This window comes from Brachyistius frenatus, unplaced genomic scaffold, assembly GCF_029030835.1.
Source record: "Brachyistius frenatus isolate BFR_SWC_R1_liver_20210118 unplaced genomic scaffold, ASM2903083v1 Contig_289, whole genome shotgun sequence".
NCBI classification, from domain to species: domain Eukaryota; kingdom Metazoa; phylum Chordata; class Actinopteri; family Embiotocidae; genus Brachyistius; species Brachyistius frenatus.
The window spans coordinates 318566-335064 of record NW_027210888.1 but is presented as its reverse complement, the minus strand read 5'-3'; the positions used below and the strand labels follow the sequence as shown (position 1 = coordinate 335064).

The 16499-nt window shown below is 41.6% G+C and overlaps 1 protein-coding gene across 1 annotated transcript in view; it reads left to right on the top strand.

The window, feature by feature from the left end:
* LOC138635076 (intermembrane lipid transfer protein VPS13B-like) overlaps positions 1-16499 on the top strand; it is a 317362-nt gene that overhangs the window by 7465 nt on the left and 293398 nt on the right. The window contains 1 exon segment of the mRNA XM_069722388.1: positions 12491-12608. Within this exon segment, the coding sequence (XP_069578489.1) occupies positions 12491-12608 (118 nt within the window).

The following is a 16499-nucleotide window of genomic DNA, read 5'->3' as shown; positions in this document are numbered from 1 at the left end:
TAAAATAGAATTTATAGATGTGACACTTGACTTTTGAGTATCAAAACAGGATTTAAAACACTGTGACCTGTCCTAGAGTTATACTCAGGGGCTTGCTGTTTTACTGTGTGGTTTTGCGACCCAGGGGTTAAATTCATGACCCACTAAATAGGAAATCTTTGATGTATACACAGCTTCTCTGTGTAGCCTGTGGTCGTGGTGTATTGTAATTATGCTTCAAGTTCTGGTTTAAATTGAGATATGTTTCTCATTGACAGACAGTGAAAGTATTATAGACTGTTGAACCAAAACATTATAAACAACTCACAGATGAAGTAGATAATGTTTATTTTGTTGCAAGAAAGTGTGAAGGTCTGGGATATACAGTATTAGATGGTTAGTTAACAGAAGGCACCGTGCGGGATGTGGGAGAAATGGACGAGGGCCAAACTGTTGACTTGGTCAGAGCAGCTCTGAAATGTCAGAGCTTGTGGGGTGTCAGCAGTCAGCCAGTGGTGAGTACTCAACCTGAGGATTGTGAACACCACGACCCCCGACAGGGCGTAGGGCTGGAACAAGTCTGATCCACAGCACTACTTACATGGTCGGCTCATTGTTGTCTTGTCAGCTATTAAAACTTAAAACAAGCAATCAAATGTACTTTTCACTTTCAGTGTTTAAAGTGCAGTCTCCTCGTGCTTTTGTGCCTTTTCAACTCATCTTTCGCAAGTGAAAAAAAAAATCACAAAGGCAAAGTTTAACAAGTAAAAGAAAAACAGCCTGTGGAAGTTTGTAATCAGATAGCACAAACTGGATAATCTCTGTTCCAATGCCATCCGGAAATCTTGCCTTTGATTCTCCGGCTTGCAGGAGCAAATGACTTTCAGGGATTGCACCATAAATCCATCTGATCATCAGCTCAGTGGGGCCTTGTCTTCAGGAGTAGGGAGACAGAGGACAAAGACATGGAGCTTTGGAGAGTCTATTTTCCTAGAATTCAGCCCCCTGTAGTAATAACAAAACCCATCCCTGACTGTAAATGATAAAAAGATGGTGTAATGTTGGCGCACTGTGGACTCCTCAGGCAGGTTGGAAGCCAGAACATGCCTTCTCATGAGAAACAGAGAGAACTATAGAACGACAGATGAATAGCTGAGTGTGTGTGTGGGGAGTTGTTAAAAAAGGCTGATGTTTGTAGGTCACTTTATATGTGTTGCTATTATTTGACCATGTTTTCATACAAAATGGCAGCATTTCCGTGGCTATGAGGAAGAAGGCTCCAGACTGGTTATGATTCGTTATGTCGTTGTGTGAACTTCTAAAAACTCACATCCATTGTTTGTTTTTATGACCCAACTGCAAATATACGCTGTATTGATTATCCTTTGTATTGAAATAGTGGTGGGATGCACATCAATCTAAAACTGTGCACCGTAATATTAACGACTTGTCTTATATTGGCAAGATTGGAAGATTCTACAGTTAAGTCTGATGATTTACGAGCGGAGATGAAGATGCACAATGTTTTCATCACACATAATGTATGTTACGGGTTTAATGTGAGGAGGGTTTCAGGTGTATACTAATGCTGACATTTTCTGCTTCCTGAGTCCGTGTCTAATGCTGAGCAGAGTACATTAATAACCCTACAGTGTGTCTGCGTTCCAGCGAGACATTTTCCAAAAAAACAGACTCCAGGGCTTAAACCAATTGTATAATTCACTGTGCTGTATTTATCTATGCCCTGACTCAAGTCTTTAACATCGAGTGATGCATTGCACCGATCTTTGTTTGGAATTCCACACTGATTCAAAGAATCTGCAGAAAGCAAGCGTGTCATTTCAGCAAAACGCTTTGTACTCAGCCACCGTTGCTTGTGAGTCAGCCGAGGCCGCACAACCAGTGGAGTTGCACTGCTTTGTCTTTGAGGTTTGGGTTCATGGTGGGATGAGGTTGCCTTAGCTCCTCAGACAGTCCTCAGACACAGGAAAGCAGCTGGGGGAAAATTAAACCCAGTGGCTTCCTGCATCCAGTGAGTCAAGTGATGATCAATACACTGTGGGCAGGATGCTGCTGCTCCACAGCTTAATCCCTGCTCTCAGGCCATCCGGACTGGAGAGCATGCGCTTAATTGAACTTACTTCTTGCTCGGTGCTCCTGGTGATATTGTCGTTAGGGAAACGATTACCTTGCAATTAGGGCTAATGTTCGCTCTATTACTTTGTTCTGACAGAAGTTCTGGGAAGATATTGTGTTGCAGTCTGGAACACTGTTGGTTTCATGAGCTTTAAATGTAGACAGATTAATGAGTGATTGATGACAGATGATTATAAAGGTAGTGAAGAGGTTCACCGTTTGATACTGGTGTTGTGTTCATTAACCAACAAGTTTTCAGTTCATTCATTTTGTTTCACAGACTAACGCTTTGGGGCACTTTTAATTATGTCCCTCTTCATGTAATCCAACTACATTTATAGAGATATTTATTTCTTTAAGTGAGACAGAAAATAAAAAAAATAAAAAAGAAGTAACAGGATAATGTGTGCTTTTGTGTCTATGTTACACAAACTGTGGGTGGTCTCTGTTTTATGTCTGAGTGTGCTCCATTGAGCAGACCCTCACCCCTGTGACCTGTGAATAATTCCACTCTTATTATACAAATGACGCCGCCATATCAGGCCGGACATTTTAACCAGTAAAATCACGTGTACAGAGCTTGTCAGAGGCAAACTGTTTGTTAGGGATGATTTTTCACCAATAGTAGATTCAATTTAATTTAACATAAATATTGATTCTGTCTTCAACACATCTTCTTTGAAACACTTTGATTCCTAAAACCAGAGAAATACTGATTGTAGTTTGTTTCTGAACGAGCTCTGTCTGCTTTGCAAGTTGGTATACGGGGTAGAATTCAACTTGCCCCAGAGTGGGCCGGCGTGGCCAGTGTTTGCTTTTATCTGGGCAGTCTGGGCCCCTGTAATGTGTGGCTAAGAGAAGAAGAATGTAACATGAATAGTTGCTCAACATTTCACCCTCTATGGTGGAGGAGAGAAGAAAAGGTGATTCGGTAGAAAGTCCATACAGATAACTGGAAATGTTATAAACACCCAGATCTTAACGGGTGAATTGACCAGGCTTAACATTGACCATATTTCTTTTTTTACAACGACCAACATGATACGAATTTTCATGCTTTGTGTTGAATTTCCTTCTAATTATCAAAGCAGTTGGTCAGTTATTATTTCCTGTTGACAAAACAGATTACACTGGGACATGGTTGGTTGTGATATACCCTCACAGAGCTATAAAGGAGGATTTAACACATCCTGGGATTTCCAGTGTAATTCCAATTGGGGTAAGATCAGAAACTAAAAAAGCATCTCACAACGACCCAGTAAAAACAGTAACAGAGGGTAAATCCTACTTGTTTTTTGATATCAATTATATTTTCTAAATGTGTTTATTAGTTGTAGAACAGAAGACTGCTGCTGCCCACCGGCCCAAGGCAGGCCTTTTGTTTCAATGCAAATTATGCAAGGTAAGAAATGAAACAAGGATTTTATGTACGATATATTGTTCTGTTAACTCCTTCCTTGATTAATAAATTAGCCGTTTGTTCTTTAAAATGTACAAAAATAGTAAAAAACTAAAAGGTTTACCAGTGTTTCCCAAAGCTGAAGGCGTTGCTCAAAATGTCTTGTTTTGGTGTTTTGACCACCAGCCAGCAACCAGAGATTCAGTTCATCTTCATGATGGACTAAATGAACCAGAAAATATTCACATTCAAAATCATTTCTGCAGTTTGTTTTTGTTTTATTCCACAATTAACAATTAATGATCTAACTAAATGATTAATTGGCTAATCCTTGCAGCTTCAGAAACATGTCATATTTTGTTTCACTGATGAAATCAGGAAGAGATCTGGGATCCATGGACTCGCTCATGACTCCAAGATGTTGCAAGGATTCAGTAAAAACAATATATTTTGAAGTGAGGTTGATGGTTTTCCCTTTCTCACGTAGGCTGATGAATGTTGACAACATCGGAGTTGCTTTGGAAGCAGTGTATGAAAGCTATGCAAACATAATTCCTGCTGCATTCCTCATGCATGCTCAAACCTTCTGCAATATGGCTTTGGTATTTCTTAACATTGACGGAAAGTCCTCTCCCATTTCTTTCTGTTTGATTTATTCTATCTTTCTGTTTTCAGAACATTGATACTCTCCAAGAACACTTAGGCCTCTAGTTTGTGCTCTCCAGCTGCACCTCACATGTTCAATTAAGTTGTCAGAGTAGCGTCAGCCACTGCTTGCACTGTTCGTGGAGGCTGGTGCTTACAGTGTTCAAGGGGCGCTTATGTCTTGTAGCATGTGCCTAATACTGTGTATGTAATAATGGGAAAAGCTTGGAAAAGGGATGGATCTGTTTTGACAGATGAATGTCAGTTTATGTTAAAATCAAGCCGTGATGACTAGTTGTCAGCCAATCACCAAAATAAAATAATAAAAACAAAAAACAAAAAAAATAATTTTCTTTCACATTTGTGCGCACACTTATTTTCACAGCATGAGGAAACGTTACAATGGTTTGCTCAACTACATTAGCTACATGATAAATAGTTGGCAAATAACTCTCGACTGGTGATTATTTGGAGGAGAAATTAACAGGTCAGAATTAAAGCTATTTCTGTGTTTGGGAATTCCCCCATGTGTGCAGTAATCGACTGGACTGGGATGTGTGTTGTCTTGCACATGCCTGTGTGAGACTGCGTATGTCAGGGGTCTGTGTGGAGTGTTTTATTGTAGCTAACACGTTGCAGTTATTAGCATTAGGGGGTAGCTGTGCCAGCGTAAGCAGCATGCCTCACATGCTCAGCCTGGGCTTGTGGTTAGCTGATGGAGACATTTGAAGGACCAGAGCCTCTCAGATCTAAATCAGGAACAATTTCTCCCTCTTTCCGATTCTCTCTCGATGTCTCCTTCTCTTTGGACTTTTCCCCCTCCACTTTCTTGTCTTTTTTTTTTTTCTTCTTTTCTGTCTTGGCTTCTTGTTCTCCAATCTTTAATTCTCTCTCTTGTTTTTAACACTTCGTTTTCTTTATTTGTCTTTTCCCTTTATGTTTTTTGCTTTTCTCCAGTGAAATAACTGTTAGGTGTGTCAGGTAATTACTTAAATTTGCAAGTCATCAGCGAGAACATGGTGCACAAACATCAAGAGGTCACAGAGCAAAATGTGAAGGTCTAGACTGTTCAGCTTGGCTCCAAATTCCATCACAGCACCTCCTCGTCACTGGCCTGTCTGAATTCATTGTTCTTGGCTTTTTATCAAGTCCTGGGATTGGCGTTATTATGACTTTAAATCTTTTGTTTGAACAAAAAGTGTGGAAAACAAACTTTGTTAGCTGGGATAAAAGAGGACTGACCTCAGCCCTCCCTCTACTCTGTAATGTCTTATTGCTGACCTGCTTACTGTTGTGGGGAAATAACCAGAAAAAAGTATTTTGCAACAAAGAAACCGATTTCATGCATGAATACGCTGGCTTTGAGATGTATTAGATTAATGGAGAATTATGCACACTTTAACTGGAGCAGCATCAGCTACTGTACCGTAAACACAAGATTGGTTTCTGCTTGTGTTACTGGAGGTTCGCTTGTAAGACTAAAAAAAAAAAAAAAATGTCTTTGGCTTTGGCTTTAAACCAACACCACAGGATGTAATAGAAACTGAGCAGAGCTATAATGCACTAAAATCTGTCGCATGTAATGATGACCAGTAATGGCACTCGCTGATCCCTGTTACTGAGATGGTGATGGACGTGTCTTTGCTAAAACCCTTTACAGTGAAGAAGAGGTTTCAGGGGGGCTTTGAACGTCAGGCTCGGCGTGTTCTTTACCGTTCAGCTGGTTTTCCTGTGTGTCACTTTATTTTCATTCTTTAACCGTGTCTTGGTTAAAGATGTGTACTAAACCCCTTGGGTGAAGATCATTCAAGGACAATAGCTGAACAAGATGTCCAAAATGAAATAGTCAGAGGTCAGAAGCCTTTCCGCTGCTCCCTGTGGGTCTGCTCTGTAACTGGGATCTCTGCGTGTCTTTGTTGTTATTCTGGGCATGTTTGAGGCAGATATTAAACATAGCCAGTTTTACTTGGGTACAGTGGAGGCACTCTTGGCAGAAACCTACAGCATGACATCACCAGTGTCGTTGTGATTCCTCCTGCTCTAGAGTGAAATAGTTTTGTAATTATGCATTCTCCTTTTGGCAGATGTTTTGGAATCTTTTCTGTGTCCGTGCTCACCCTGTTTAATGAATATGCCTTTATTTTGGGGCTTTTGAAAGAAAGGAGGCTCTTGCTTGCCAAATTAACGTAGTGCTTTCTTTGTAACAGTTTGCAGGGATGAAATGTGCTTAGTAACACTTCTGGTATTACAGACTTTGTAAACATCCTCCTCCCCCTTGAAATGAATCCAAAAAAGTCCACAAGTCTGTCTATTCTCTGTTGTGGTTGTGGTCATTACATAGGTATGAAGGTTTGGAAAAACACTCATTACATATCATTTATTTGACTATGAAGAAAAAAAGCAAGAGTTTCAAGTAAAGCAGGGTTGGATTTATATTTTTATAGACTGTGTCTCATTGACTTGACCTTTGACATTAAGGATATTTTGTTTATCTTGTGGTTAATATGCAGCATGTGCTGATTAGGTGCCAGAGTTATTATAGTATGTGGTTTCACAAAAGAAATTAGACTTGGCAAAGACTTTTTACATGGAAGCAGCGCATTTATTTCATGTGTGTGTACATTTCATTACTTTCCATTGTTACTATTTCCTCTAAAGAATATACAATTTCAGTTTCTATGTTACAGCACAATGTATGCATTTCAGGACTGTTATATTTAATTTGTGCAGGACGTCCACTGTAAATAGAGATTTTGTGTCCCAGTGGTGGATTTAGTTTCTGAAATAGAGGAGGAGAGAAAGAGGAAGAGACCACATTCTTTTAATGATCAGTTTTCATCGGGATAATTATTCAGAATGTCACATAATGTGATATTCATCAGGGCTAATATCAGTCGCTAATCCCCCCAATCCGCCATGGATTACAGCTGCACGGCTCCACGAGGGCGTGTAGAGTATAGGTCTTTGTATTTAGGCTGCGTGTGAAACTGTGCACATGCATTTGTTTGTGGTGTTCTATGCAAGTGTTTGTCTGTAGTGTTGAGGACATGCTGTGTTGGTGTCCGTCTACAAGTTACAGAGCATAACTGTAATATTTTAGACCTGCGGTTTATTTCTGAATGTTTTGAATGTGAGAGATAATGTTGCTCTCGCTGTCAGAAAGCCTTCTCTAGTCTGCCTCCGTTTTTAAGGAGAAAATGAACCCTCCTGTCTTTAATCATGGTAAAATAGCTCTCTACATTTGTTACAGTTTCATTAAAAAGCCATTAGCGGCTCATTTTTAGTTGAGCTGATGGATGTGTTCAAAGCCAAGGGACATTAAAAAGGAGGTAATTTGAGTCAACTGTGATGTACTCTCTTGTATTCAGAATTCCAGTGGGGTTGTCATCATGGTTCAAGCAGCTTAAGTGTAAAAGAAGTGGCCGCATGCCATTTGACATTACTGGAAGCATCCCAAACATTGACAGCATGTTTGAAAGTACGTCTCATTCCTCTCCATTCTTATAAGAACCAGGGTCATCGCTGTTAACACAAGTTTTAGACTCTAGCTGGTTAGCAGTGGGCTGAGAAGCTGTAGAATAAGTGGAGGAAGGAAGATGACGATGACAGATAAAGGAGAGGAAACATCAACAGAAGTGAAAAGCAAAGAAGGAATTAGGAAGGTGAAGGAACAAAAATTGAGTGTGTGTGTGTCGTGTGGAGGAGGAATGAAAACTAGTAGCACTAAAAACGGAGGCACTGTTTCGCTCTCTGCTGACTGTGTATCACTTCAGCAGTGAGTGACTTCAGTATTACTCTGGAAAAAGTGTCTGAAACCCTTCACATCCACAGTGTATCCAATGTCTCATTGGCTGCCGGTGTTCGAGAGGTTTATTATTAGGTATGAGGAAAGTTATAAAAAGAAAATGTGGTGTTTTTTGTAGAAATGGGGAAGAGGCCTGATTGCTTGACGATGGTCTTTGGGCCCTGGCATGGAGGACAGGGCTTCTACTTGTCAGACCCAGTGTGTGTCTGTGTTTGTATGTGTATATGAGTGATTTGGAGGTGGAGGGGGTCCGTCTGAGATAAGGAGCTATTGGGTTTCCTTCATTTATTTTCTCACTCTGTACGCGTTCGGCCTTCCCTGCCTGGCCTCCAATCTCCAGGCCTGCTGCTTTGATGTCAGCATGAGTTCTCCAGCAACCTGCAGAGGAAAAACAACAATAACAGAGAGTGTGTTTATCCAGCAATGGTCTGCATGCTCCCATCAATCTACTGCAACTGTGTGAAATTGACCAGTTTTAAAAATGTTTGTGTTTCAAAGATCAGGCAGTTGCAGGGTAGTTGGCTACTAACTCCTGCCAACATTTTTTTTTTTTCCCTCTGTGTGTGAAAAAGTAATTTGTGAAGGAAAAGACAAGAGCAAGCCATATTTTATTTTTTTCAGAAATGTGCATTGGACAATAAAAAACAAGCTCTGGCTATGTTGTGTCAGGTCAGTAGATGTCAAACAGAAAGCTTTAAAAGAGAAGAAATTACAGTCAGACCTTTGTTCTGCTCCACCAAACACACTTTTCATTGAGATAAATGTATATATATTATTTTTAGTAGGTTAAAATGAGTGTGTTAAACTTATACCTGCTAGCAACAGTATAAAGAGGTGATTCGAAATTATATTTAAAATAAAGCTGGCCTGCAATGACCTTGAATGACCCACAAACCAAAAACACATTTGTCCCCCCCCCCCATACCTTTTACTTATTCACATCACAGTTTACATTTAAATTACGTGGTCAGTGGCAGATACCATATCACTGGTTTCTAGTGTCTGTGAGTTATAGCCAGTTTGTTTGTACAAGCTAAACTGTGTTCCTCCGGAGGTGGCGCTCCTAATAGCTGGAGGTGGTGGTGGGGTTCAGTTAATGTGTTGAGCAGCTCGTATGGGTCGACCCTCCAGTCAGGCTCAACACGCTGCCTCCTGGTCCCTGACTGAGCCAGACGTCTGCAGGGGGACAGAGGTCATGTCTGGCCTTCCTGTGCCCTAACCCTCCATGGGTGCCCACTTACCCTCTGAGTAGGGGGTCCCCCTCGCCTGTCACTCACACTGCCAGGACCTGCTTCTTCTTTGTCCAGTCTCACTATCTTTGAGTCTCTCTCTCTCTCACTCTTATGGTCTCTCCACCACTCTGGATCTGCTGTCTCACTTTCTCTCACTGTTGGTTTTTCCACTTATCTCTTTGTTTCTTGCTTCTCTTTTCCTTTTTAACTACCATCATCTCTGTTCAACAGCTGAGTTGACATGCCTGCAGGGGAAGCAGCCCCCCTCTCCTCGGTCCTTCTGCCTCTCTCTCCTTCCCTCTCCTTCCATCCCTCCCTCCCTGTCCTGTGCCCTGCCGTGGCATTGGAGGGATCAGTTTACCCGGCAGCAGCTGAGGCAGGCTTCATTTGTCCCAGGGCTTCCCTCTGAAAAGGCATTTTTCGCCTCTGGAGAATTGCTCACTGCCCACGGTGACATTGAGCGCTTAATTGCGCTACTTCCAAATTTGGCAGTCTTCTTCTTTAGTGGCAGTTCAAGCTGTTGAACTCAATGTACTCTTGGCTTGCAGGGCTATGCATTCCTTTAGGTATAGATATGAGAGTCTGCAGGGGAGGGAGGCTGTTTCTAATTCTAATGTGCTCCAGTAGTGTATTGTGATGTAAACTAAACACTGCAACATGTGAGTGTGTCTCATTATGAGCTTACCTAATCTAAAGACCAGTCTTTATTCTTTCTTTTGTAATATCTTTAAATATTACAGATGCAACTTTTGAAGTGATGACAAATTTAGAAATGAAGTGTGAAATAATGAGCAACAAATTTACATCTTATTATATGCCAATCCCAATTCTTCAGAACCTTGATGAAGTATTTGTTATTCCTCCCTCTCTGTTTACTAATTCCCACCACTCACTGATGAGGAGAAAACTGCTTGCATAGTGCAGCTCGGCCGCGTCGACCCTCGACGAAGTAAAGTGTAAATATTTCTCTCATCTCTCGGCTGTTGCGTGTTTACTTTACTGCACTGAGGGATACTTTCTTCTCTGTCAGTGTCCACGACTCAAATTATGCAAAGTATGTTTAAAACCCAATCTTCATTCCTCAACCACAAACAGAGAAAGGAGTTCATTATCATTTAAATAGTGTTAGGACCAGAGTGCTTTGTTAATTGTGTGGGTTGTGTGCAGCTACAGTATGTATACCATGTGACCTGCCTGGAAGGTGTGGCTGCGGGTTTTTAGGTTGCTCATTTGAGTATTTGTGAATGAAGTGTGTGTGTGCATGGGGTAGCCAGAAATACTCTGTTTGACACCTTCAGTGTTTATATTAGTCAGGATAAGGGGTGACTCCTGAGACAGTTAAATGCTAAACACATGTGATATCCCCTTTCTTTGTCCAAATTGTCTGACTAACTTGCCACCCAGGCTGACCGTGAAGAGGTTACAGTGCTGCAGTAACTCCTAATCAATGCCATACTGGGTGTTGTTCGCGCTCCACCTCTACCAACTTCTCACTGTTTCTAATGCGTCTGATATGTTTGCTTTGTTTTGCCATCCTTTTAGACTTCTTCTCTGCATTAATTGTTTTTCATTTCTTTTCACCATCCTCTGTTGCAGGCCTACGTCTACTATGAATATGAGGTATTTGTAATTACACATAGTAGCTGTAGAGGAATCAGACTTCAGCTGTCGTAGGTATATGATGTAGTTTTTGCTTTGTTTTTGGATGTAATTCTCCCCCATTTTAAAGAGGTTTTTACAGTAATGGTGGTTTGTTCCAATTTGGACATGTATTTGTCATCTGCATTAGAAAACAGATTGGACAAATTTTATTCCCACAACCTCTGATTATGAACTGTTGAATCCAAAGCTGTCAACATGCAAATCCCTTTGAAACTTTGGAAACAAGGCAACGAGAACCTTTGGAGAAGGTGACAATCTGCTACTAGAAATTTTACAAGTCCACAAAGTCAGCCTCTGTATTGTTAATGGAGCTTCTCCAGGGTTCGACACTAGATGACATCAGATATGAGAGCGTTGATTTTCTGCTTCCAGCTTTGGGAGAGAGTTTGAGCATTTTGCTAGACATATTGATATAGTATCAATAAGAACAACATGGGAACTCCCTCTTAGGTTTTATTTTTTTGGCATCTGTGGATTTGCCAAAGTTAAAACGTTATTTTCCGCAGCAGTAGAGCTCGTAGAAGTCCCTGGCAGTTAGTCATTTAACCCTAACCTCTTGACCCTTCCACTGTTTCACCTCATGACTCTAATGTTTTATTTGCACCTCTCAGAGCACCCACTAGCTTGAGGCACTCTCCAAGCTGAACCAATAAATAACCTCCTTACTCTGAATCTTGGATCATTTTGTTTATCTTCAGGCTCATCTCTGAAGGGGTTGTCCATTTCATCATCATTCACACGCACGCACGCACGCACGCACACACACACACACACACACACACACACACACACACACACACACACACACACACACACACACACACACACACACACACACACACACACACACACACACACACACACACACACACACACACACACAGAATTTGCACTTGCATTCCTGGGCTTAACAGGCCACTGGTCTCCCGAGCGCAGATGACGTGCTGTTGTGGAGGAGAGACCTTCAACCTTCTCATCCAAGGACCAGAGTTTATTTGTAGAGGCCACGGGTTGGTTGTTAAATGGGGATGGGAGGAAGGTTAGTGAGCAGGTTTGGTGTAAGGGGTGGCTCATGGCTCAGAAACACTGGAGCATGGTAAATGCTCTCTTAATCATTCCTGCCATGCAGTCTATTTACAATAATTAGATTATATAGGTAACTTAGATTAGACTGGTTACGTTCTTTCCCATAATCAGAGTTTACATGATTTGTTTGCGAACCAATATTGTATGATAGCCTGCAAGCCAATATTACGCTTTACAAGCTAGTACATCTCAAGAAGTGTTGTTTGAAGCTTCACAAGTAGTTTGAACTTCATTTTGTACCAAGTTGACTTTTTGTACATGCAGAAAAAGGGAACTAGGCTACTCTGTTTATATATGTAGAGAATAATTTGACCATGGAATAATACAGCCTCCATAAACCAAGCCACATAACCTGGTGGGTGCATGAACATTTCAATAACCAAAGCCTAATTGGCACTACCGTTAAATTTTACTTTCCTGATTTGGTGATAAATGAAGAATTGCCAGAGTGAATCTAAATGCACCAGTTGTGCAAAGCTCTGAGTAGAACCCTGTACTTACTTCACCGTCTCTTCTCACAGACGCTCTTGTTTGTTTTTTCATCAGGACGACCACGACAGCGGCTCGAGCTCCACCAGTCGAAGTGTGTCAGACAGCTCCAAGACGGTGGCCAAGCCCCGCCGCCTCCAGCAGGCTGCCCCCAGCGACCCAGACCTGCCCCCAGGTGAGTGATGGCCCCGCACCCAGGGAGGCTGTTCTACCCCCCTGCTCAGAGAATGACCACCAGGACAGGACAGGACAGGACAGGACATGACATGGCCACAGACTGAGACAGAAATTAGGACCTAAGCACACAACAAAGCTTGTTAGTTGCGTCGGATTCAAATGTATTTAACAGCTGTTTACACTGTGGAAATGATTCCTGTTGGGGTGAGCTCTATAGCTCTGTGTTTTGTGTGTAAATCAGCCAGACTGAGCATGGGGGATGTGTCTGGGATAAATCACAGAGTGATGGTTCTTATCAACAAGGCCACTTGACCACATGACTCCTACGGGGCTGTGGATTCCATGGCTACCCTACTGCACCACTTTACTGCACTTCACAAACAATGGTCTTGTTTGATTATGAATGGATAATGCCCATTTAAAGATAATTTACACAGACCTCATATTAGCAAGTGAATGTTTTTCCATCGTATTTATCCTGATATAGACAATATGAAACTTATTTAAACCCATGTAGAGGAGTGAAAGGATGCATAATGTTAGTAATTTTATACTACAAAGTTTAAAATGTATGTAACAAATTCTTTGACAAAACAATAAAAACAAAAGTTGTAGGAGCACGATAAAAGTTTATAACAAAAACAACAATGGTGAGGAAGAATTTCGCAGATTAGAAACTAAAATGTCAAGAAAAGATTTGGCTGTTAGAGAGTAGAAATGAATGAAAAGAAAGGAGAGAGGTGTGGGTCATGAGCTGGAAGAGCGAGGTCAGTCCAACAACCAAAGGTTTCCTCCCAGAGCCCTGCTACACATGAACGTGTGCACTTACACTCCTGGCTGGTTGTATCTGGGGAGGATCCGTTTCCAGGCCTGACGTTATGAGATAATATCTCTTCCCAGCTGTTAAAGCAGGGTGCCTCACACCCCAGCATCTCCCGTCGGACCTGCATATCCCAGGTGTGTGTGTGTGTGTGTGTGTGTGTGTGTGTGTGTGTGTGTGTGTGTGTGTGTGTGTGTGTGTGTGTGTGTGTGTGTGTGTGTGTGTGTGTGTGGAGGGTTTTTAGTATATCTGTTCGTGTGCATACACCAAACTGTTCCGCTCGTGGTCCTTATTTCAACCCATTACAGGCTATAGAGACAACTCTGGGGTCAGAGGTCGCAGCACCTCAATAATAGCGAGGAAGCAGATGGATGTGGTAATCCCACCCTTCCTAATTAAAAGGTAGAGGTTAAAAGGAAGATGAGGTAAAACTGACCTGCTATGAGTCAGACGGGGGATATTTTCCTAAGAATAAGATACAAACCAAACCTGTCAGCAGTCTTTAATGTAGTTAAAGGATGTTTTTAAAAGTGAGGACTCAGCACAGCAGTGCACACAAGTAATGGAGCTCTTGGTTTAGATAGAAATGTTTTCGTCCTCGGACATCGAAGCTCTTAAACATGCTTTTAGTTGAAAGGATAAACACACCTTTTAAGCTCTGCTGTTGTTGTTCATGACGACATTTGAACTTCAGTATTTGTTCATGTTGGGATTGAAGAGGCTTCACGGCAGACCCGACCTACACTAATACTCATGCTCTTCATACACATACATACATATCATTTATTACACTGACACCACACAAAATAATATTTATAAATGTAGGCTTACTGTAGACCGTGTGTGCACTGTGCAGCGTTACTGTGTAGGAATATAAAATATATTAACAAAAACTATGGATTGGGCTTAAAATCTATTTCACAGAATTGGAAGCAAAGATATGTGATGAGGTCAGACGTTTTCTGGTCTCCATCCTTGATGTATACTTTCCCAATTATGAGGTTATTTACACTTTGAACACAGTGATGGACACGTGTGGATGTGTTGTGAAGCAGCGCTGCAGTGTGTCTACTGTCTGGATATGTACGTGTTAAGAAAGACTATCAGAGGGAAATGACCAATCCCACCTCTTCGTCAGCATCTCTCTTCCCTCCATTTCAAAACAACCGAAACAAAACACAACGACACCAAAAAGCAGCCACTCGCAATTATCCAGTCATTTGGCCTTAAGCTCTCACATACTGAATGAATTTATCCTCCTTGTTCACCCTGTGGTGGAAAATAGTGATGTTAATTCATATGCCATGGGATTGGTAGCCACACAAAGACCAAAGACCAAGTGCTTCCACCTTGGGCGACTCTGTGAGTGATTATGTTTACTGCTGCTCGTGGGGGTCTAGCGGCCACCGTTTGTGAGAACCGCATTTGTCTGTTCTCGGGGATTCCTGCTTTGGCCCTATTCACACTGTTGAAAATGTGTTTTGTTTTACAGTATATGACTTCAAAGAGATTTAATAGTGGCACGTTTCCCTTTGAGTCTAGGTTTAGTGTGGTAACTGAGTTGGGTGGATCAGATATACTCCAGATTTGCAGTTTCAAAGCTCCTGATAAGTCACAAGATGTTATTTTTTGCAAGTATGTTGATACCTTTAGTACGAGGTGTGTTTACAGTATGATAGTGGATGACAGCATCTTCAGGTAGAGCAAGCTTGAATGCAGCAGGGATTGGAGACACATTACATGTGTCGGGTAATCAAATCACATTTGTTGTTTTACCTTTCATGTCCCACATTATTTTGGACATTTCATCTAGACCTTACCTGCATCTGCAGGTGCCATATTTATTTCTCTTAAGTTCTTCCAGGCTAACATAGTCAATTAACCAATGTTTTTTATATCAGCTTCATCTCTTGGGAGTAGTAGAACATTTGGGGACATTTCTCCCGTTCTGATACAGATATATGAAGTTCAATCACACAATATAGGCATCAAATTCCAGTTCAGTCCAGTCCAGTTCTGTTCTGACTTTGTTATACGTCCCCACAAGCTTGTTCAGAGGCTTTGTGTTATTTCGTCGTCCTTCTGAGATCTCTGGAGGGAATTTCTTGAAATTTGGCACAAACGTTCACTTGCTCCTAAGAATGAACTTGTTAGATTTTGGTGGTATAAGAACAACGTCATTGTGACTTTACATCTGTCCCATCTGTCTGTCCCAGTCTCCCGAACGTTTTATATCACAAGCATTTACAGGAACTCAAGTACAAGTAAGTTGATTTTTGGTGGTCAAAGGTCACTGTAACCTCTTACTGTAAGAATTCTTATACTGTGACAAAATTGAGCTAAAATGTTTCATTGGATAAAATAATATAGTGATGTAAAAACACGTTTCTGGACATAATTCAGAAACAGAAGTTGAGGTTGTTATCATATTTCACATTTGGTCAGATATTGTATTTGTCACACTAGTCGTAGGTTTTCACTTTGAAATGGTGGTGATTGTGTCTCCTCTGCTGGCAGGTTGAAGATGTATAACATTTTTAACTTCTTGGCAGCAACATTCATGTTTGACATTTCATGTCGTGACTGTACGACACGGCGCTTGTGTTCATGATAAACATGATGTCACAGCGGAGGTCCTCCTGTTTTGTTTTGATCGGGCCGAGCTGGCCCGGTTTCAAGGATTCCGCTTTTCTTTGCGGTGGGGAGTGATTTATCTGACACACGCTGGCTCGCTCTTCCTCTCCACAGCCGAGGGGAAGGTATCTGCTGGAGATAGCGATGAATAACAAGGACCGGAACGCCATTCACTTCTGCCATCACCATGGTGATAGATGCGTTTGAAACAGGCTGGCCGCTCGCTCTGAAATAAAGAGTAAGATAGCAGAAGCCCTTGGGCGGAGATGAAGGACAGAAGAGATGTCCTTGTGATGCCTTGTGACTGCAGCCGCCCTCAAAGCTGGTCTCTCCGGGGAGAGCAGCTTATCAAAAAATTGTGCATGCATGCATGCATGGTTGTGCAAGTATGTGTGTGACTGGAGGAGAACGAGATTTGTATGGACTGAAATGCAA